This window comes from Sceloporus undulatus, chromosome 2 (genome assembly GCF_019175285.1).
Source record: "Sceloporus undulatus isolate JIND9_A2432 ecotype Alabama chromosome 2, SceUnd_v1.1, whole genome shotgun sequence".
Taxonomy (NCBI): Eukaryota; Metazoa; Chordata; class Lepidosauria; order Squamata; family Phrynosomatidae; genus Sceloporus; species Sceloporus undulatus.
Window position 1 is genome coordinate 207,508,705 of NC_056523.1, and position 24,615 is coordinate 207,533,319.

The 24,615-nt window shown below is 41.3% G+C and overlaps 1 protein-coding gene across 4 annotated transcripts in view; it reads right to left on the reverse strand.

Moving 5' to 3' along the window:
• The window catches only part of PALM2AKAP2 (PALM2 and AKAP2 fusion), a 325,590-nt gene that overhangs the window by 257,391 nt on the left and 43,584 nt on the right, over window positions 1-24,615 (reverse strand). For all 4 annotated transcript variants that reach the window (XM_042450171.1, XM_042450170.1, XM_042450169.1 and 1 more), the window contains exon 2: window positions 16,515-16,595. In XM_042450171.1, coding sequence (XP_042306105.1) covers window positions 16,515-16,595 — 81 coding nt within the window. The remainder of the gene's footprint in view (window positions 1-16,514; window positions 16,596-24,615) is intronic.

Sequence of the window (24,615 nt, forward strand, 5' to 3'; positions counted from 1 at the left end):
AGGTACAGAATTTAGAAATGGAAACATAGTAACTACCCTTGTTCTAACAGTTGTGCAAGGGTTTTTCAAACTTGGATTTCAGTCCATTTTTCTTGCAGAAGGCTAACGTAGAAACATTTCTCCTAAGAAGAGAAGCCATTTTTCTCTTATGGAAGAGCACTTTTGCATCAAAACGTTTTCTGTGAAAAGGCACTTGTAAACCTTTTAAAGAGTCAACAAAAGACTTGGAGATTATGCTAGAAGAGCAGAACCATCCTGTATAAGTTGACAGAATAAACCACGCTAGTTCTTCCCTGTGATAGGTGCTCTCAATGCTGCAATACTACTCCACATGAGTTTATTGCGGAAGGTCCAAATCCCTCATTGCACCTGAATCTAGCAGTCCCAGTTTAGAAGACAGCAACAAAATTCATTGAGATCTGTTACCAAAAGAAAAAGCAAGCCACAGCAAGAGAATAAACTGATTGCGAAACTCTCTTGTTCTTCTGTCCTTCACAGTTTACAAAGTGAGTTTTGGGTTCCATCTTTCAGACTGGACTCCAGCCAGATCCACCCACCAGCTGTGGTTGTTTACTGAACAGCTACCAGAATCAGCGCTGAAGAAGCTAATTGGCTCTTCTCTTCCCCTGGCAAAGCAGTGAAGAGATGAGCTATTCCAGTCATGCTCATCTTCCGGGCATTGGCAAGCAAATGGATTCTCAGGAGGACACAATGGAGAGCTCATCTGGATCCTGGCAGAAGCATCAAGGGGTCCTGAAGAATTTTGTCGTCCTGCTCTCTTGTAGTGGATCAAATCTGCCCAATTCAGGTGCAATGCAGGATTCTCATATATAACAACAAATTATAGAATTGTATTTCTGTGTGGCCACGGGATCACCTGTCAGAAGGACAACCATCCAATTTGCTCTTGTTTCATTTGTGAGGAGCAAAAGGGGCAGATATATTTGAATCATCCTGTCTAAGGGGGTTGAGGGAAAGGTCAGAATTTCAATTTTTATTTGGTTTGGTTTATTTTAAGGCTTGCATTTAAAAAAAATGCTTCATGATTAATTCTACTTTTTGTACAATTAATTCATTAATAATTGCTTTCTGGAATTAGTCCAATCTGGGGAATTTAGCCATGTCGATTCTCCAGCCTCTGGCGTAACCTCATGGAGGATACAACTGTCAAACAGGTAAACTCTTGTGGTTAGTTTGAATAATCTGCTATTTTATGTAAGGTCAAGGAAATGGCTTTGGCTTCTACCCTGTGTTTATCAGGTATGAGGCCTCTGGAATACATTGTGCTGTCTGCTGGTTCCAATCTAATTGAAGCTTTCCTGTTCTTTGGCTATCTGGAGTAGGAAAGGAACATGGAGGACTCGGAGGAAACTTAGGCCTGTTACAGACAGGCCAAAATAAAGCTGCTTCAAGTCATTTTGGAGGTATGGTATTTCAATGATACATGCATCCTACGAGTCTGAAAGCTGCACCAAAGCTGCACTCCAGTCCTTAGTGTGGCTTTGGTGCGGCTTTTGGATTCTTAGGACGCATGCATCATTGAAATACTATACCTCCAAAGTGACTCGAAGCAGCTTTATTTTGGCCTGTCTGTAATAGGCCTTAGAGAACAGTATTATGCACGTTCAGTAATCCACTCGTGTGAAGACAAATTATGGACCCACGACACAGACACTCCTTAACCTCACATTTTGCATTCTCCTCTGTTTTGGGAAAACCTATTACAGAATCATAGAATCACAGCTGTCAGAAGGACATTTGAAGGACTCTCCTTTCAGAAGGAGAGTTCACTAGCTTCCTAACCATCAAGGACATTTTAACCTCTCCTGTCTACTATTCTGTCCTGTTTTTGCACCATGCTGGAGGGTTTCAGGAGAAGCCACAGTTTTATGCTAAATGGTGTCCGTATTATATGAGATTCAAAGGGATGTACAAAGGCTGAGCTAGGACTTTTTCTCCATCACAGCCTTAAGCTATGTAATCTCTGAACCCTAAAATCCATTTCCCAAGTGAAGAAATGATGTCAGGGAATCCTAACAGCTGAGTATTATAAAGATTTTGCTTTCATTTGTTAATGATAGAACTGATTAGAAATAGTGCAAACTCTGCTTAATCTAACCTTTTTTTTAAAAGCACAAATGTAGTGTAACTACTCTCTGGTAGGATGTTTAAGCAGCCTAACACAGATATATAATTCTTTATTGCCACCAATTCATTCTGAGTGACCAGCTGCAGGACTGTGTGATGTGCAGTTTTAAATAGCATATTTAAAAGAAACCACATCATATAGAGTTCAAAGTGATCTACAGAGGCTGGGCCAGCCCTCTTTCCCTCATCACAGCCCAAATCGTGTAAACTTCATTATATCCACATCTTAAATTTCATTTTCCAAAAGACAAGCTTCATGATGTCAGGAAATCACCAAAGTATCACAAATGGTATATTTAAAACTGGCAGGGCATAGCCCATTTTCTACACAACTGGAGGTGATTCTCCCCTTTCTAGGGAGTTTGACTGCAACAATAGAACAAATGTAATGCCCACCACTTTATGTTATTCTGCTGGGTTGTAATTATGGTCAGAGAATCAGACCAGGCCAATACTGAAATCCACATGCTTTCTACTCAACTATGTCTGCAACTACATACATACAAAACCATAACATTTCCAATTCTGTTTATAACAGCCCATTGGTTAATCCTTTCCTGCTAATTATACCAGTTCCAAACACAAATCTGGGCCAATCCTATTCTTTTTAAAGCATCAGGTCACCAGGAAGGAGGAGACTGCTGAGCACCTCAAGCTATTTTGGAGACTGGTATGTCTCTTGCCACTGGCTTATTCTAGGCTCTTCACCAAGGCTAATCCAAAAACAGGAAACGTCAGTAATAAGTCACTGATGGAAACCAGAGCACTCTATAATAAGTAGACACAGACTGACAATGTTCTAGTGAAACCCACAGGCATTGATTAAAAGAACTAGGCAAGCATTTTGGTTCAGCACAGAGAAGGATTCAGCTTTGTCTTTTTGAAATTCACAATACACTTACAAACACACACAATGATTGGCTCTTTCAGCTAAGGGTTTTTGGATCTTACAGCCTACCAGGTTCTCCATCAAACAACCTGGTGTCCACCATGACAGAAACAAACATTTCCTGAGGAAGACATTTCTATGTTAACCATCATGCTGCTATTATATTTAAATATAGTAAGTTTTAAGGACATAAAAATGTCACTGCTATGGTTTGGAGTAAATAGGAACAAACAGAATAATTTTTCATTAATAGTTCAATATTCAATATTATTATGAAAACCCATTGTCCACTAAGAATAGTTTTGCATCCAACTAAAGGTGTGGTGGAGGAGAGTGTACAAATGACTGAGAACCATAATTTGAGACTGGGGTGCATCTACACGGTAGAAATAATGTGGACACCACTTTAACTGCCATAGCTTCAACCTACAGGACCCTGGGTTTTGTAGTTTTGTGAGGCACCAGCACTCTTTGGTAGAGAAAGCTAAAGATCTTATAAAACTACAAATCCTAGAATTTCTTAAGATAGGAGCTACTTCACTTAAAGTGGTTTCTAGAGTGCAGATGCACCAACATGATGTGGCTTAATTTTCACTGACTCAACAATACTGAATGAATCCTGTCCTTAAATTCTGTCCTCCCTCCTCCTCCCATTCTTACTATAAAGTTCAATGTAATATCATGAGTTCCCTCAAGTATAAGAGAGACAACAAGCAAATATGTTAAAGCAAACAAATAGAGCACAAGTTATTGAATTATATCCAGACTCTTTGATCCAAAGATCATCCTTAGCAGCCTAATAAGATCATATGGAACAAATATAACAACAATAGGGATGTAAATTTTTACTTATTTTGATTTCACACTTGAGAAAAAAGAATTTAAATTTTCTCCATTCTGGGAAAGATGATGAGAGTTTTTGAACACTTTCATTGTTGTTTTTTTGCACAAAATCTCTGCCAAAAATAATCAAAAATCAGAAAAGTTCTTGTTATATTTTTACATCCTTTCTTGTGCTGTGCAAAATATTTTCCATTTGTGCAAAACTATTAGTAGAATGCTCTCACCACAGAGGCTAAGGCTCACTTGGTTATCCATCTAAAAGATTAAATGTTGCTGGCCTGAACATGACCAGAGGGGCCTTTGGCTGCTCCTTTCCTGCCGTTTGCTTTGTCCCCCAGGATACTTTATGCAATATCATCTTGACTGTATTATGGGATAATTCTCAGAGTCTGTCTTAAATCTAGTGGTGTAGTGGAACCAGGGCTCAAATGAATGACAACCTGAGACTTTTTGATTAGCAGGGAACATGGCACTGTCTACCACTGCTGCCAAACAGTGCCCTTCCTCTATGTTCAGCTGCAGTCCCCACAGTAAGAGGAGGAGAAATTTCTTAGCAAAGATACATTTTAATGAGCTATCTCTGTTTTAATCCAAAGTACAGTGGTCTCTTGGTATCTGCTGGGGTTTGGTTGCAGGACCTTGCATTGATACCAAAATCCGTGTTTGCTCAAGTCCCATTAAATACAATGAAATACTGAAATGGTGTCTTTTATATAAAATGTCAAAAACAAGGTTTGCTTTTGGAATATATATATTTGGAACACACACACACACACACACTTGTCAAGCTGTGGATGCTTGAATGCATGGATAAAAATCTGTAGAGACTGAAGGCTGACTGTATTTGGAGGTGACTTTATCAAAGGCATGGTGCTAGCAGAGATGAAAAGTGTAGATTGACACAGTCACTTGTGCTTTTGAACTCTATGTATGTATTACTTTAAGGAATGTCCTGTTCTGTCCAATTGTCTTGATTTGGCAGGGACAGTCATGATGAATTCTATTTCACTGTTTCAGCTGTTTTTAAAATGTCCCAGTTTCTCTCTCCTCCTCCCGCTTTTCCTTTTGTCATTGGCTTTGTTTATTTGCTGCAAACTGATTTCAAAATGCAAAAGTAGTCTCCATTCAGTTAACTAAACAAGGAGGAGAGGAGAGGAGGCAGATGAATTCTTGCTCTTCCCAGTAGTCTCAGGCAAAACAAACTCCTGGAGTGTTTCCAAGCTTGTATCTTCTTCATTAATAACTTTCCCCATCTTTACTACATTCTATGTTGCTTGGCCACATGTCCTAGTTTTCATCTGTGAAATGTTAGAGGGTATGCTATCCTGGTGAGGGCCTGCATTTCAAAATTTACCACTTGTGCAATGGCTTATATACACATTCCTCTGTAGCCATGGATTCTTTATCCACACATTCATGCATCCCCAGCTTAAATATATTCCTCAAAAATATACATTCCAAAAAGAAAACCCTGATTTTGCCATTTTATAAAAGGAACAGTGTTTTGCTATGCCATTGTATTTAATGGGACTTGAGTATCCATGGATTTTGGTATTCACAGAGGATCCTGGAACCAACCCCCAGTGGATACCAAGAGCCCATTGTATGTCCCAACAAACCCAGAAATAGGCTTATTTGGGACCAGAGAAATGATCTGGCTCTGAAACTCTCTTCTGAGTTACAGACATCTTCCTTTAGTACTCATTTTTTTGTGAAGCTGAAAATGCCCTTCCTTTATAGAAAGGCATTTATGCCTAACAGGTAATTTTTAATATGCAGTTTTAATTTAATTTTAAATGCACTGACTGTTGCTATAGTTTTATCATCTGTTGCTGTCTTGGTGTTTTAATGATTTAATGATTTCTATTGTCAGCTCCCAGGAACTCCCAGAGTGGAAGGAGATTATACATGTGCATACACATATTTTATTCGGTCAATGACCAGCGAGACTTAAAAAGTACAAAACCATAATACATAAGTGCAACACTAAATTTCAAGTGACACACAATAAAATAGAATAAAGTAAAATAATATAAAAACTCCTTCCTGTGATTTTGTAAATTTCACGATTACATGAAAATAAAATATGCTAACATCCTTTGTACAATTAGCAGTGAAGCGACAGCAGTATTTTAGGGATGCCAGCTTTACTATGTCCGTTCTAAGGTGTCATCTCCGCATCTCCACATCCCTTGTACTTTTACAGTGATGTCTGGGGACAATATGCTGACTAAGGGGCAGCATGGTGTAGACATATTTTGATGACATTATATATGTGCAGTGGGAGGATGCAAGAAGCAATAGAGGTTGGTATAGGTTGTAGAGAGGGATAGTAGTGGCTCATGATGAGACAAGGAGGGAAGGGGAGGTGAGAGATGTACTCAGTAGAGTGCAAGAAGCAAGGAGGGAATAATGGTTAAAGCCCAAGGTGGACTTGTTATGGTATTTTAATGGATTTGTACCTTTTTGCCATCAATAAGAAAGATGGCGCACAAGAGAGAGCAATTGCTACAGCAATCTGATGAGAATACAGTACCACTCGAAGTGCCAGCATATGACAAAAGGTGCGAGTTGTTATTAGTTAGTTACCACACCAGGATACACAGCTATTTGTTGTTGTTGTGTGCCTTCAAGTCATTCCCAGTTTATGGTGACCATAAAGCAAACCTATCATGGGGTTTTACTAGCAATTTTCTTCAGAGGGGTTTTTCCATTGCCATCCTTCAAGGCTGAGAGTGTGTGACTTGCCCAAGGTCATCCAAGGGAGTTATATGTCTGAGCCAGGATGTGAAACCTGATCTCCAGAGCTGTAGTTCAATGCTCAAACCACTTCACCACGCTAGCTCTCTACACAGTTCTACACATGGCCCCTATTCAACATTAATTATCGCAGCCCTATAAGTAGATTTGCTGAGAGACAGTGGTAGGCTAAAATCACTTTGTAAATCTATGAACAAGCAAGGATTTCAATTTGTGTCTCTCTGTTCCAACTCTAGCACTGCAAATGTTACTTAGAATCATAGAATCAAAGAATTGTAGAGTTGGAAGAGATCAGAAGGGCCATCCACTCCAACCCCCTGCCATGCAGGAACTTCCAATCAAAGCACTTGATTAGTTCTCTCAGAAGAGTAGTGTGTGGATATATTATATATGTGTGTATATGTGTGTATGGGTGTGTGCGGGTGGATCGGTGGGTAGTACCAAGGCTGAAAAAATAGTGGTACACACAATTACAATGACAAGTGTTCCATTTGTGTAACTGAAATGCAAATTATTAATATGCATAATTATGTTTTTACATAATATGTAAATTAGTTACTCAAATTTGAGGAACTATAATATGGCAATCATAGTACTTTGCCTCAACAAACTGCCAAATTTGGAATACAGTGCTAAGGTGAAGAAAGAACAGTCTATGTCTCAGCCTGTGTTCTTCCAAATCCTGGCTACACATAGCAGTCACTGTCTCTGCAACTTTTGGCAGCTGCAGAGAGGTTGACAAGAGGCAAGCTCTCTGCTTAAACTAAAAGGTGTTTTAGTTTATTCTTTATTGTTTTAAATTGTGTAACTTGTTTTAATGCTTTTTGTAAGTCACCTTGAAATCTTTGCTAGATGATGGGGCCTAGTTTAATAAATTAATAAATAATAAAATAAAATAAAATAATAAATGTTCCCTAGGGTGTATGGAGGCCCTTTGTACCAAGATTTGAGACACTCTGGGCCCCAAAAGAGTTAAAAAAATTTTTGCAATTCTTTTCTAAACACACACACACACACACACACACACAAACACACACACCTTGAAATGTTCCCAGATGTTCACTGGGGCATGGAGTGCACATCCAGAACGTTTTGTAGGCCACATGGACTAATACAGGTCCAGGATAAGACTTTTTGGAAACCCCAAATGTGGTGAAAATGCCACCTTAACCCATGAGAAGTGTTTGGGAGCAGAAAAATCCCCCCCCCCATTTTTAAAAAATTGAAAGAAATATAATTTGACAAAATTCAACAGAACAAAATGAAATTTACAGATTCAGAGTTCTTTAACAAAACATATAAGTGTGTGTGTGTATACACACACAGAGAGACACACACACACTTTCTTTTTGTAGCCTTCAAGTAAGCACATCATTCCAAAGACCAAAATGAGAATCAGGCAATTCTAAATTACCTTATTTATTTATTTGCAGAAAAAGGTGCAACCCCAAGGTCTCCTAGGGTTGTAGCTCTTTAGCCTTTCACAGTTTCCCACTGCTGCCATACAACAGCGGGGATAGTGCAGCCCATGATCTGCACATGGCTGCCCTAAGGCCTTTATCTGTGGCAGCCACCTGCTTCATTCCTTAGTGTGCCTTCAAGTCATTTCCAACTTATGGCAATCCTAAGGTAAACCTATTGTGGGGTTTTCTTGGTACAATTTGTTCGGAGTCATAGTCCAATGCTCAGACCACTACACCATGCTGGATTATGGCTGATTCTTCCTCTTTCCCCCCGCTCCCCCCCCCCCCCCCCAAAAAAAAACTCAGGAAAAGAATCCTGCAAAAATTATGATTTACTGCTCTTGCTGCGTATTTGCACAAACATGTCTTCAGGTTGTATGTTGACTTATGGCAACTCCATGAATTTTATAGGATTTTCTTAGGCAAGGAATACTCAGAGGTGGTTTTCCCTGTTTCTTCCCCTGACATATAATCTATAGCACCCGGTATTCATTGGTTGTCTCCCATCCAAGTACTAACCAGGGCTGACCCTGCTTAGTTTACAAGATCCTTTCCCTAAAGGATTTATACAGTATACACACTTGTCCTGGAGGCTTCCATAAATGGTAGCTTTGACCTTGCAGAGCCTGCTTCCTCAAGGATGAACCCTCCCCCATCCAAACAATACAAACCAGAAGTGTACATTGGCATATCAAAATAGTCTAGTGATGTCCAAAGGCTGAAGAAGTTATGGCGGAAAGGCATGTCAAGGGACAGAGTCCAGCAGAAAGATGATGGATTCTATGGCCTGGGACAGACTGCCCCAAAAGGGTAGTCTTCTGGCGGCCTATTTACCTCCACAGGGACTCTTGACATAAGCGACGCATGGCACTGTGCGGATGCCGCATGGTGCTTACATCACATGCCCGTATGGATAGGACGTCGCCATTGTTACCAGGATTAGGAAGCGTGCAGTTGGTGCACGCTTCCTAGCCCTAGAATTGGTGCGAGTACACCGCTTTATGGCAGTCTGTACCACACCTGAGAGACTGGCTTGACCCAGAAACTCTGATTTATTTATTTATTTTATTTATATGCTACCTTTCTTCTAAAGTAGGACCAAAGGCCTACAGAAGGAAACCAATTAAAATCTACCTGTGAGATTTTAAAAACCATTAAAACCATCACAATTAAAATTACATAAAATTATTTTAACTTTAAAACATAAAATAGTTAAACACCCCCCCCCCCCGGCCCGGTTCATATTAAAATCCTGCATAAACTAAAAAGTTTTTGCCTGGTACCAAAAGGAAAGCCAACTTGACCTCCAGTGGAAGGCAGTTCCAAAGGTTGGGAGCAGCTGGCGAGAAGACTCTCTCTTGTGTCCTCACCAAGGGAGTCTGTGATGGTGGTGGGATCAAGGGAAAACCTTCTCCTGAAATCTTAAGAGTTCTTGCAGGTTAGTATGGGGAGATATGGTCCTTGTAGTTGCTGCAGCCTTGCCACATGGCCAATTAGTGTGCAAAGTAAGAGGGTTGTGTATCTTAATTCACAGTCCACTACTTTGTTTGCCCTCCAAGTCCATTTAAGAGAAAAACTGTGAGTAGGAGGAGCATGGGCCTTGGAGTTGCTCTATCAGCAGGTAGTCCTGGGCAGCAGTGTGAGCATGCAAATAGATCTTAGACTTTACTGCCATGTGTCATATTCAATAGCCGTTGTTTTTAGATTCACCACCAATTCATGTATTCTAGATTCTATAGTTCTATATTCAACAGCCATTCACTTGTGTACACAGGTATAATGTTTATCCCCTCCTCTCTCTTTTTGTGTGTGATGAATTTCCCTTTCTTTGGTGATGTGCAATTTGGAAAAAAGCTCCAGACTTCAGGATTTGTAACTGGCCTCTTTGACCAGGGACCCATTCACACTACACAACTGTATCATTATGATTCCACTTTAACTGCTATGAATCTGTCTGGATTGGGAGTGTAGGGAGGGGTGCTTATAATCCTCAACCAGAGAGCTCACCAAACTATAAGCCCCAGGAATATATAGGATGGAACCAAGGCAGCTAAAATGGAATAATAGCTCTGTAACTGCATTGTCTGACAGGGCTGCAGCTCTCCATAATAGTAGTAGTTCACCTGCCTAAACTTCCCTATGATCTACACTGAGGGTGCAAAGGTCCTCAAGTGAAGGCAGAAAGCCTCTGTCCTGAAAGGAAGAATCACTCTTTGGAGGCAGCCTGAATACTGCTGATGTAACCAGGCAAAATGCAAGGAAGGAGAGACACAATTTGCCACCATTCCCCGACATGCATCTCCTTTGTGTCTGGAGGTGCCCATCTTTCCTTCATGCTCCATGCACTCACCATAGCCTACAATCAGGCTGCCACATGAAGTGTGAAACATCTCTCAGATGGCAATGTGCTTTGGCAAATGCCCATTACAAATAAAACAGCTGTGTCAAATGAGATCTACAGACAATCTGACCTAATGACATTCCCTTCCTCATTTCCTCCCTACATAACAATGATGTACATGATATCATTAGATATGTGCACAAATACAGGTTGAGTATCCCTTATCTGAAATGCTTGGGGCCAGAAATGTTCTGTATTTTGGACTTCGCATGTATTTTGGATAACTACTACTACTACTACTGTTTGCATGACTGAGGTTCCACGAAATGTTGTGACATGTGGATTCCCTCCCCCATTTAATAGATCACTGTATCTTTTCCCACCCACATCTCTGTCCAACCATGTCTTTCTCTAGCCTCAACAAATACAGTAAAAGTACATACTACGTAACCTGTTGTAGCACAAGAAGTTTTGGATTTTGGAGTACTTTGGATTTTGGAAATCTGATAATTACTCAACCTCTACACAGTTCATTTGTCTACTTGTGTGGTGCGTGGGAATCTACTCCTCTGGGACTGCCACCCAGAAGAAATATTATACAAAGCTATAAGTCAGCTTTATTGCAAGAATAAAAAAGAACCACCCAGAGGGAGAGAGGCTGAAAGAGAGAGATTGAGAGAGAAAGAGAACTAGCTTCCAACATAAAATACAAATAAGCAACACCTTTCCCCACCACAAACCTAGGCCTCACAAAGTGGAAGCCAGAAGGAATGATTCAGGGGTACGGCAAAGCCTCGTAGATGCCTGTGAGAAAAGGCAACTGCTGTTACATCAAAGAAATGCATTCATGTTACTTCACAAAATCTGTGAAGACAATGCTAGAGCATCTCCTTGCTCTAAAACAGTAGTGGGCAACTGCTGGGTGATGGGAGCTACATTGGCTCTTTACGAACACATCTGCTAAAACAATTATTGCCCAAATGCCCTCTAGGGCACATGGGGACATTTTTGTCATGTTTTTCATTCCTCTGATCATTTTAGGCTTAGGAGAGGCCTTAAAAATAACAGATACACACAAACACACAGATAAAGCTTCCTGGGTTCCCCCCTCCAAAAAAAGGCCTTTCCTGAGGTTAAAATGCCTCCCCAAATGTTGAACCTGACACTCCCTAAGGGATGTGTCTGGTGGGCTATGAAAACAACTTGTTGGGCTCACTTGGTATACCTCTACATGTGACCAGTTTGCCAGAATTAAATGCATTACATCCCACTTAAAAATGCACAAACAGAAGAGTAATAAATGCAGCATTAAAATACAGAATGGCATCTATGATCAAAATCTGGATATATGAAAACAACTCTGCATGCAAGATTACTTGAATCCTGGCCTTTGCAATCGGCTAAATATCTCTAGCACTGTGTACATACAGACCTTGCTAATACTGAGCATAGTGTAGGAACTGACTTATACATCAGGACATCTCTGGTTCGATTCATTCCTGCCTTCCATTCCAACTCTGAGGGCATGTCTACATGGGCCATTTAACAACAACAACAACAACAACAACAACAACAACAACAACAACAACATTTATTTATAATGCCCTTTCCACCAAAGATTTACATACGTTTTTCCCTACCCTCATGTCTCCCAGTCCACATGAAGCAAGACCAAAGATCCAATTTGACTGGCAAATGTCTTCAAGTGGGAAGGCTAGTTCTGCACCAAATCCAGGCCATTCATATCTTAATCTGGTTTAACAAAACCTGCCATTTGCTCTGGATCTTCCAGGAAAATCTGGAGCACTCTACAGTGATGCCAGGAAGCTGTCTACACAGTGTCCCACTGTGCTGTGTGCTTCTGTTATCGCTGGTACAAGTCACTTCCTCTGAGGTCACAAAGAGTGGCCCAGTCATGTGATTGATGCTGGTAGCACCTGGTGCCAGAATGCCTTTGAATTTGGACACTTGGTCCCTAAAAAGTTTGCCATCACTGGCTTAGGTAATGGAAGGAATTCAGGTCAGCTTTGGGGCCAGAATACTCCAGGAGTAGTTTGGAATATTCTGGCTTGTGTAACCCCACCCATAGGCAAGTCAGGCTCAGTCCTCACCTATCCCCCCACCTATAAAATATGGGGATAATACTGGGCTACCTTATAGGGCTGTTGTGAAGATAATGAACCTAAAGTGACTTGAACAGTCTTATAAACACTAACTATTATTCCATGGAAACAGAGAAAGAGCTTGGAGTGAGGAAAATCTCTGTTGCATTCTTTTCTGATGAGGCCACGTCTTTAACCTTTGTGAGTGCAAAGATGTATTTTAAAAATATTTGGGCAATGTCTGTTGAAACATGGCAGAAAGTGATGAAACAACCAGATAAGGCCTGAGACAGGCAATGGCTTTTAGAGTAGTGAAGGTGAATAGTTAGAAAAAGGAATAGTGTCTTACAATGTGCATGCAACTTTTCACCTGTCGCCATCTGCTCTTGTAGACTTTTGTATGTTTTTTTAAAGGAAAGAATGTACACCAGGGCTGGGCATCTTTGGCCCTCCAAATGTTGATGAACTACTATTCCTGTTATTTGGGCTATGATGGGAGTTGGGTCCCAGCATCAAGAAAGCCACAGATCTCCTTGGCATAGTGTACATCATGAGAAGTAGATGGCTGCATATGGCCTGTAGTGTAGCCCTGATATTCACAGGACATTTAGTTTTATTTATGTTTTAAACAGCCCCAACTTCAAGCTGGGGTTTAGAAGCCTAGTCCTTTTAATCCCAGGCAGGCTTTATAGTAACCTGACTGCATTATAGAAGCTGGCTTGCTCCTCAATTCCCTTCCCACTTGCATAGGTGACTGGGAAGGGCAGAGCAGGCTGCTGTGGGACAGGACTCCCCATTTACCTGAGATATGTTTGGCTCCTGAGAAAGGATCATCTCTGATGGAAAGGGGAGACCAAGGGCCCCAACTGCTCTCCTCAAGAGTGCCACAGTTTGGGGCAGCCTAACACAATTGGTAATGTTTCTCTTGCCACCTTTGGTGGTAAGAATCTAAGAGTCACCTGGTTTGGTCCGCACCCCATAGTGACATCTCTGGCATTGCAGAGGTATTACTCTTTGGAGAGAAACTTGTGTTCAGTACAAAAACAAACAAACAAAAACAAAACAACCCCCCAACCCCCAAAACAAATCATCTCTGTTTTTTGCATGGAAAAGGGTTTTCTATGCAGGAAACAGATTTTCTGGGCAGAATTTTTTTTTAGCAGAAACACCCCCACCCCCTGCATTTTCCTTCACAGAATAATTCCTTTACAACACTCTGACACATTTAATTTGTTGGTGACTGTCTTCAAGTCATTTCCAGGTTAAGGTGACTTTAAAGTGAACCAATCATGGGGTTTACCTGGCAAGAATTGTTCAGAGATGGTTTGTCTTTTCCTTCCTCTGAGGCATAAGAGAGTATGGTCACCCAGTAGGTTTCCATGGCTGATCAGGGATTTGAACCCTGATCTCCAGAGTCCTAGGCCAATGCTCAAGCCACTACATTATGTTTGCTCTCCTCACACGTTAAATGTCAGGAGAAAATTGTACAAAGTTCTTACTGTCCTATTATTTTTCAAGTTGGCAGTGAATAACTATGGATATTCTTTCCATCCCTACAATGTTTTCATTGCAGTCAGGTTATACCAGCCAGGACATGACAGGGAAATGATGGCAATTTTTTAATAATTATAGAGTTTAGGACTTCATCTTCTTGAGATTTTGCTTTCCAGACTTAAGATGGGCCAGGATTCCTTTCCAATTTAATGATCCCCCCCTCCCCAAATTCCTGAAGTAGAACTATGTGAAAATAACCTCTTGAAATACAACATCCTATTTGCCAGAACCATTTCAAAACATTAATCCAGAACCATTTCACCAAGTTAATCCAAAGGGAGGACAAATTTTCCAACACTTTCTTGGGGTGGGGTGAGAGATCCTGATCATGAGCAAGGTCTTCTTTGTTTGTGTTTTTCCTGCTACTTGGATGCTGCTACAAGTGGCCGTAATAACAATTGCATTGTCTGCCTAGCTACTATTCTCCATCCTACATAATGGTCTAGATGGTGTGTGTGTGTGTGTGTGTGTGTGTGTGTGTAGCAGGTGACACCCCCCCCCCCCCCCCAAATAGGCAATATTGGGCCCCAAAGCCATTTTTGCATCTTCAACCCCTCCAAAAAATGTTGTGCCTGAAATTTGGAAGCACACTGTGATTCCAAAATTTAGTGGCAAGATGGGAAATGCCCTAAAAGAAAAGACAGAGGAGGAGGAGGGGAAAAAATGAAATTGGCTCCTGGAACTGCTGATCATCCCTGCCTTAGACATAATGTTGTTATGGAGCATTGTGAAATGGAAACTACCACCAAATGATGACAACAACAGCAACAGCAACAACAACAACAATGGTAGAGAATACCTGGGGGGAAATTCTGACAAATGACCCTAAATTTCTCTGTGAATGTGGTAGTGAGGGAGGGAAAACCCTCTAAGGAATATGATTCTAAAAATGACAGAATTTTCATCTTAGTGTTCTCTTAAAAATATAAAGCAAGAAGACCGAATTCCTCTATGAAAGAACCTCTTTACCAGTCACAAAGGCTGGGGTACATACACCTTTTGCTGTGTCCAGCCTCCAACACATATGTATGCTCTTTATAAAAAAATAATAAGATAATGGATGGGCTTAGGGAAATTAGATATAAATTTCCTATAGAAATAAACATTTACATAATTACTATAAATGTTACACATTTTCTATACAAATAAAATATATAAATTTAGCTGCCTACAGCTATCAGCTATGTCAGTAGACATTAAAGTCCATACCATATCTTTACACAAGACAGAGGAGGAGGAGGAGAGAGGGAAAAATGAAATTGGCTCTTGGAACCGCCCTTTCTGTATGTGTATATTTGCATTTTCCAAGGAAACCCTACATTTTCCCTGGCAGGATCAGCACAATTTGTGTGGGGTTTCCAAAGAGTCTCCCATTCAGGCACTGCATGTTGTTTAATAGTGATCACAGTTTCAGATTCCCATGCCATGATCAGCTTGTTTTAAGGAAGATGGCCAGAGGAAAACACAGAGGTATACGCAACAGCAAAGAAGCCCAGGAACATCCCTTAAACAAGGTCAGACTATTTGTCTTTCATAGCAGTGGCTCACCAGGGTTTTGGAGTAAGATTCTCCCCATGATCTGCCAAGCAGTCCTTTTAAGTGGAGATGCCAGGGACTGAAACTGCCACCTCCTGCATGCAAAGTATGTGTTCCATCACTGAGCTAAAGCCCCTCCCTGGGGTATATTGCATGTCCATTAAAATCTAGATTGCTAGGGTTCAGGTAAACAAGGTTCTTTCATGCATCGATACATGAACAGATACACAGGCTTGTATGTACACAGTTTACATATATGTATAGACCGCAGTGAGCAAAGCTGTATATGTCACAGTGTACAAAGTTTTCAGCCCTGAATCATTCCATCGATCGATGCCAGCACAAATCAGACCTCTACTATAATTTAAATAGTGCTGGAGGTATATTTCATTTCAGCAGGTGTGGAGTTTTATCGATAGAAAAGCACAAACACAGAAGCACAGCAGAGATTAAATAATATGGTAATAAAGAGACAGAAAAGGCTATGCAACTGTGTAGACAGGAAGAAACCATTTAAGCAATGCAGTGAACACACCCAAATCCACATTCATTTCATCTGATGGGCATGCAAGGAATAATACTCTTTGTGGCCATTACATAGGCATTCGATATCTGCCCTCCCTTCTATACCTGATTCTGCTCTTTCCTTGCTTCCTTCCCCCCCTACCCCCCGGAACATGGTACTGTAACTGAGAATCACATACAGAAAAGAAGGAGCCAGCAAAGATCTGATTTGCTGGCAGAGGCAGGGCTGTGGCAGTGCCGGCTGCTTCATGTCTGAACAGGTTCTTCCCAGCAGCTTTCCAATGTGTGATCTGCATGTCTAATAACACACGTTTCTCCCTTTCTCCTCCAGTCGATCCTTCCCCAGACCTTACCTTGAAATGCTGCAGTTGAAGTATCTGGTCCTCGAGCTGTTGTCTCTTCCCTTCTATTTCCGTCTGCCTTTTCCTTTTTTCCTTGGCAAAGGAAGAGAAGGGGTGGGGGGGGGGGGGGGGAACAAGAAGAGAAATTGGCTGTCAGAGAGGTAGAGAGGCTGAAAGATTTTTTAAAAAATTATAATTTATTTTCCTTTGGTTAGAAAGGGGTACAGAAGCCAAGCTGTTCTGTGTACGAAACACGAGATAAATTCATGCCAATGCTCCACCTGCCTCACTGTCTGGGGAGACACAAACAGCAGCTTCCCGGCAATAACATGTCAGCTAAGGACTAGCTACTTGTTCGCAGAGAGGGAGAAGAACTGGTCTCATCTCTCTCTCCTTTTCTCTTTCTCTCAGACTCAGCTATGGGAACAACAGCATAGAGTCCCCCAGGGGGAAGATGGCAGGCACAAAACCTAACAACCGAGTTTAAAGGGACAAATGCTATTGTGTGTGGCATCTTGTGTCTCCTACAACCTGCCAAGTGGGGCTCGGAGCAGAGCAAACAAGTGCTCAGGAAGCTGGAGACAAAAGTGCATGGTTATGTAAGAGGTAAAAAAGGGGTAAGAGCAAGATGAGCTGACAGGAGAGACCACTTGATAAATTATCTATAGAATTTGGGAGTGGAGGAGGGAGACAGAAAGAGTCTACCTCTCCTTGCTCCTTGATTTTCCTGTGAAGGTTGGCATTTATTCATTTGTTTACTTCTTCCCTACTATTTCTTTCAAATCCATAAGGTGTCCTGTATTTTGGCTTCTCACAGTCCACTGTAGAGGTCAAGTGGTGAGCTAAAGAGAAAGGTTAACCCCGCCCTGCTATTTTTCCAAGCATGGAGAATTGCCATTTTGCTCCTTTTATGCAAAAACTGTGCTGTTTTAGCTACATAAATAACAATGTTCACCCAGGAAAGGAGGAAATGGAAGAAACTCTCAAGCATGATTCTGGAAAAGTTGAGACCCTTGCATTTTACGTAGAGCAATGAAAATGCCCCACCCCAAGCTTGGAAAGTTTACTTCTGTGGATCACAATTCCCAGAATCTCCCCCAAAGCATGGTCAAAAATAATTTCCCCAAGCACTAGACGTCCCCTTCCCAGATAGCAAGAGTCAGTTTACAGTCGGCCTCCAAACCCTTGTTTCCAAAGTTTCCAAAGGACGCCAGTCGCTCCTACCACCATTGGTGCTTTTGCCTCTTAGAATATGGCCAATGTATTTCACAATGACCATTTTTCTCCTTGTAGCACCTCTGAGACTAACTGTGCAAAAGAAGTTGTAGCATAACACTGTAGTAATGTAGATGTATGATATGAGTTAATTTTATGATGGTTTTTATAGTTGTTTGATGTTATATTGTTGTGTTTTAATATGCTGTTAACCGCCTTGATCTCTGGAAAGGTGGTATATAAATAAATTTATTATTATTATTATTATTATTATTATTATTATTATTATTATTAGCTTTTGTAGACTTGGTCTCCTTCTTTAGATGCATGGAGTGAACTCATGCCCAGGAAGGACCTTTATAGTAGGACTGTATAAATAGCCACAGAAATGCAAAATTTGGAGGCATGGTGATAAAGTGACAAGTTCAGTTTTAACTATGGTTGTTGAGCAGAGAAGACAGGAGGGAAGATGTTGCCTAAGGCTAGGGTGGGTGGGTGGCCATATGAATGGTGGAAGAATTTTTGGAATGGGGTGTGTGCAGGCAGGGAACTAGAAAGGAGGTGTGATAAGTTGTCAAAGAGCATCCTAAAGGCTGGAGTGTTTACCAGTATTGTAATGTGTATAGTGGTCCAGGAAGCCATTTCCCTCCTGTCTGCTTTCTTTGCTCACATACTTACTTTCACCTACATTGGTGCATGGGGTTTTGACGAAAAGTGGCCGCGGTATTCATGGAGAGAGATGTCACAAACTTCAGAGTAGACTGTGTAAGCCTCTTAATATGTTATCCCATGATAAGTTGTGTAAGGACTGGTATGGAGGTCACTTTTGAGGTACAGGAGCATTTCAGCACCCCTAGGGAGTTTTATATAATTTAAATCCCACCCTTCTGCCAAAAAATATGACACGCTAGATGGCTAACAGCTGTACATCCAAACAAAGGTAAAAATATTAAAACAGAAAACAGAAAAAAACCCCACAGTGAATAACATCAGGAAAAAAGAATAACAGCATCCAACATAGTAAGGCCCACTAAGTTTAAGTGCCAAAAGGCTTTCTGAATAAAAAGAACTCTGCCAGCTGGCGGAAGGACAACAGAAGGCTTTGAATCATTCCTTTCCAGAGTCAGAGAGCTGCCACCTAGAAAGTCTTCTCTCGCATACTCAACAAACATGCCTCTGAGCATGGTGAAAGAGAGAGAAAGGATCCAAAGATCTTAGAATCTGGGCAAGGTTATAAGAGGGGGAAATCACTTTTTCAGATAGCCTGGTTCCAAGCCCTTCAGGGATGTATACTTCATAACTGGCAGTTTGAATTGTGTCCAGAGACAGACTGTGACACAAAATGGTATGTATGTAGCACACTCCCAACCTGGCAAGGTAGGACAACTTGCAAACAATTTTTGGCCTAAATCCAGTTGTTAATCACAACTAGAACTGACACATTTAATCAATGGGAACTTGATCCATCACTGCTTATGTAAGCTCCATTGATTCAATGGGTTTACAGGTATACCTCAGTTAACAAAGACCATGTGTTTCTGGACATTACTTCTTTAATAGAACACTGGGTACCAGAGGCAGAATTAACATGGAAAGAGTAGGAATGAGATACTAAACCACAATTAAATCTGTTTCAGCAATCTCATCTGTCAAAATTAAAATTATACACATGTGAAATGAAAAAATCAGGTGAGGTAAGTCTTGCAAAAGTAAATGCATTTGGAACTTTCTAGAGATCATGTTAAAGCATCTTTGACAAGGCATGTTGAGACAAATTTTACTTTCACTCCACCTTTGTGAAGGTTTCCACTTTGGTGGCAAAACGTACACATCTAGGCATTTTAAAAAGAAATGTTGGGGTGGTTGGTAAGACTGCTCTCCACTTTTCTGTTATTGTTCATTCATGCAGAGTAAGGGATTGTGGAGGTAGCTGTTATTTGCCTTGACAGTTGTACATACAGTTTTAAACACACAGGCACACACAGCTACAGTAGGATTGTCTAGAGTAGAATCCCATTCTTACCTAGCTCAAGCTTTATTGCATTGTTTACTACAAGCATGCTGTTGCAAACTGACACAGAAAGTCTCTGTTTCTTCAGGGGAGTCCTTCACCATCTTCCCAATACTACTGCTGCTAAATATATTCCAGCCAGGCAGAGGACAAGGAGGAAAGGGTGGGCCCTGGGTAGGCATGAAAAGACTTTGCAAAAAATGAAGTTCTTTGACACAGAGGCGGTGTTGACTGAGGTATGCTTGTATTCTAGTCAGGACTAACAACTGGATTTAGGCCTTTGTTTATTCTTAATAACACATATGTTCTGGATAGTTTAAGAAATAACAACAGACTTACACACTTATGGAGAGAGCCAGATGATTCTAAACTCCTAAAACAACAAAGTTAGGATGGTCAATCCATGCAAAAAAAGAAAGAAAAGAAAAGGCAGCCCTAATAATATAAGATAATAAGTCAACATCAATCTCCAATTCAGGACATTTACAAAGCACAGAGAAGTTCAGAAATAATTAAAAAGTCACTCTCCCTTAAAATAAAATAAAGACAGAAATAATTAGGTAACAAGGCTTATCAGGATCCTAAAAACACCTCATCAAAGTGGTTTTCAGGGAAAAGAATATCTCTAGGCCTTCCTAGCATAGCTTCTTGGCTGATGCTATTATCCATCTGAACACAAAGAAATCTCTTTCACACCCAAACATATACTTCCTGGAGTCTGGGCAGCTCCAGGGAAGGAACTGCAGACTGGTGAATCGATAGCTTTGGCTGATCTACCCAGTGCAAGGGATTTCTCTGAGGCTGAGTCAGCCTGCAATGTGCAGAGAAAGAGAAATTGGGGTCAACAACTGCTCGGCCATTCAGGCAGAAAGGAAGCAGAAACCTAAGGAGCTCATTTGCTTCTCTTCAGTTGACTGGGATGCTCAGGAGTAACAGTGTCAACTGGCCTAGGCATTTTAGTATTTAAGAGGTCATCCAGGGCTTCAATGGAATCTCTTTCTGAAATGACAGAAAAATCAACAATGGGGTTTGCAGCACCATGACTGGGTTCATTTGGCTGCTCCAGTACCTCCCATGTTAGGAATATAGTAAAAAACAATGACACCCCCCACCTCCACCTCAGACTTTACAGAAGCTTTCCAAGGTGCTGAACTTATTTTGGAATGAAAGTTTACAACATTGGACAGCTTCTTGCAAACAAACTAGAGAAATGTGAGCTTGACAAAGTAATTGTTACGTGGATTTGTAATTGGTTGACCGGCTGAACCCAAAGGATGCTGAATAATGGCTCCTTTTCATCCTGGAGCGAAGTGGCCAGTGGGGTCCCACAGGGCTCTGTCCAGGGCCTAGTGCTCATCAACATCTTTATCATGTTGGATGACAGCATTGGGGGCATATTTATCAAATTTGCAGATGACACCAAACTAGGGGGAGGAGCTACTACCCCAGAGGACAGGACCAAAATTCAAAATGACCTTGCTAGATTAGGAAGCTGGACCAAAGCTAACAAAATGAAATTCAACACGGAGAAAGGTAAGGTACTGCGCTTAGGGCAGAAAAATGAAATGCTCAGATATAGGATGGGCGACACCTGGCTAAATGAAACTACGTGTGAAAGGGATCTAGGAGTCCAAGTAAACCACAAGTTGAACATGAGTCAACAGTGCGATGCAGCAGCTAACAAGGCCAATGCGATTTTAGGCTGCATCAATAGAAGTATAGTGTCTAGATCAAGGGAAGTAATAGTGCCACTCTATTCTGCTCTGGTCAGGCCCCACCTGGAATATTGTGTCCAGTTCTGGGCAACACAGTTCAAAAAGGATGTTGAGAATGGAGCATGTCCAAAGGAGGGCGACTAAAATGGTGAAGGGCCTGGAAACCATGTCCTATAAGGAACGACTTAGGGAGCTGGGGATGTTTAGCCTGGAGAAGAGAAGGTTAACAGGTGATATGATGGCCCTCTTTAAATATTTGAAGGGATGTCACATTGAGGAGGGAGCAAGCTTGTTTTCTGCTGCTCCACAGACTAGGACCCGGAACGATGGATGAAAGATACAGGAAAAGAGATTCCACCTCAACATTAGGAGGAATTTCCTGACAGTAAGGGCTGTTCGACAGTGGAACACACTCCTTCCTTGGAGTGTAGTGGAGTCTCCTTCCTTGGACATTTTTAAGCAAAGGCTGGATGGCCATCTGTTGGGGATGCTTTGATTGAGAGTTCCTGCATGGCAGGGGGTTGGACTGGATGGCCCTTGGGGTCTCTTCCAACTCTATTATTCTATGATTCTTCAAAGTCTGGGGAGAATGGAGTTTTTCACTATATTTCTGACTTGGAAGCTACTGGTGCAACCAAATGAATAGATTCCAGTGGTGATTCACTCCATCACTGACAAGGGCTTCATTTGCACTGCAGAAATAATGCAGTTGGATACTACTTTAATTTTCATGGATCCATCCTATGGAATTCTGGGATTTGTAGTTTAATGTGGCACCAGAGCTGTCTGACAGAAAAGTCTAAATGTCTCACAAAACTACAAATTCTAAGATTTCACAGCATTGAGCCATGGCAGTTAAAGTGGTGTCAAACTGCATTATTTCTGCTATGCAGATGCAGCCAAGGAAGCCATTGTTTTAGCCTTCTGGGGTTGACCATATTTATTCACTTCCCTAACCTTGCAAAGGCTCTGACTTCCGTTGAGTCTAAACTTCCCCCAAAAGCCTGAACTTCACCAGATCCTTGAAAATGGAATGGCATACAATTTCTCCACACCTAAAGCACCATTATCCCCTCCAAGGCAGAAAATTATGTCTACAGAATGAATGGGCTGGGATATTGATTGAGACAGATCTGTGATTCAAGGTGGCCTCAGGTTGGAGGTTGGAATCTACTAACACAACAAGGACTCCAGCATCACCCCAACTACCATAGGAAGGAAAGACCGCAGAACAGTGGTTCCTGGTCATGGAACAGAAGCACTACATCATTGCTTCCTCAAACTCATGTCTCTCCGGCCCAGAGATCTCAGGTAGGTAATGGTGAGAAAAATATATACCACCCGTATCTCATCTAATCAAGTCTCTTTTGTGATATGAGCCAGGCCAACACACACATCATCCAGGACACCACATGATGTGGTGAATCAGCTCTGGGTATTAGTCCAAACCAAAGTACCTATCCAAGCTGCCTGACCATATCCCTTAAATAGGTTAAATGCTTTAAACAGCTCCTTTCAAGACTAAACTAAAAAGCAGAATGTACTCACTTCCCCATTGATTTGAAACTAATTAGTAAACAGTGATCCAAGTTCAAGTGCTAGATGTCTGCTGTCTCTCCAGTCCTTATGCACTGAACTGTCATTTAGTAGCAGTCTTTTCAATGCATGTGTTTATATGTATTCATTCTGTCTGTCTGTCTGTCTGTCTGTCTGTCTGTCTGTCTGTCTGTCTCTCTCTCTCTCTCTCTCTCACACACACACACGTATACATACACAAAGAACGGGCAGAGAGAGAGAGAGAGAGAGAGAGAGAGAGAGAGAGAGAGAGAGAGATTTTCCTCTATTATCTATACAGAAAGGATCTAATACTCTAGTCAAAATCTCCATCACAGAACATAGACATCCTCAAAACAATCAGTAATTAATGAAATCTTATACTAAAGATGAGATGCCTAAAAGGTCATCTGTTTTCCCACCAATACGTTATTTAAATGGTAAATTGAAGTCTATAAACAGTCTTATATTAGGCCAAAACTGCCCTATTGGCTCTCCAGGTCACCTAATCCATTCTGCGCTAACTATAGTTTCTCTTCTCAACATGGAGCAGAAGGCATAGCCCTGTCAGCCAGTTTCCCCACTTGTATGCTCTCTTTCTGGCACAGGGACAAAGTGCCTAGGTCTGTTGTCCAACTTCCTTAAGCCTTGCAGAGTTGTCTTTTTCTCCTTTAATATTTTCATGAGGAGCCATCCCATGAGGCCTTTCCAAGTCCTTTTGTCACCCCTGAAGATAATACTACTCTTTGGGGACTGTCCAAATCATTTCAGCAACTTCATAGACAGGTGGCAAAAGCAGAGCATGGCATGTTATGAATGAGATCCTGATCATCAGACATAGCTGATGTTGGAAGTTCTGTCATCATAGCTTTTTTTGCCAATGCCCCCCACCCAAAATACCTCTTAAGCAACGCAACATCCCAGCTAAAGGGTTTCCAAGGAATTGCAGATCAGGGATTTAGGGAACAATCATTATAGCTCTTTTCCAGCTATGGGGTGCATAACTGGAGAGACTCCTCAGGCTCCTGCCACAACTGCATCTCAATGTGCTCTGCGACCAGGAAAACTCTGCAGCTATATTTTCTCAGTGCTCTGTTCTGTACCACCTTGAAAACTCTTCAGTTGGGGCACTTTTGTCTTAAGAGGACATTTTTGGGGTCATGTTCATAATAACTATAATCATAAATCTCTGAAGTTTTGAGATTGTACGTTTGGCTTATGAACTAGCTGATGTCAACGTGTATTTTAAAGCAATTATTTTCAGTTGCAAGGGCCCCAAAGTTGTTAGCTGTCATTATAGTAGTTCATAGTAGCTCTCCATATAATTCTTAAGAAAAAGTAGCCTGAATGCTAAGAGCAACCGATTTATGATACAAAACACATTCTTTCCCCATCCATCTCATTATCATCTCAACACCCACATAGACAAGCAGAAGGCAGTCACACAAACACAGCACAAGCTGGCAAAAAAACACAGGATATCCAGCACTGTGTAGTCGAGCATTGGACCATAACTCTAGAGACCCATATTCAAATCCCCGCTCAGCCATGGAAACCTACTGGGTGATGCTGGACAAGTCACCCCTTCAGAAAAAAGCTTGCCAAGAGAACCCTGTAG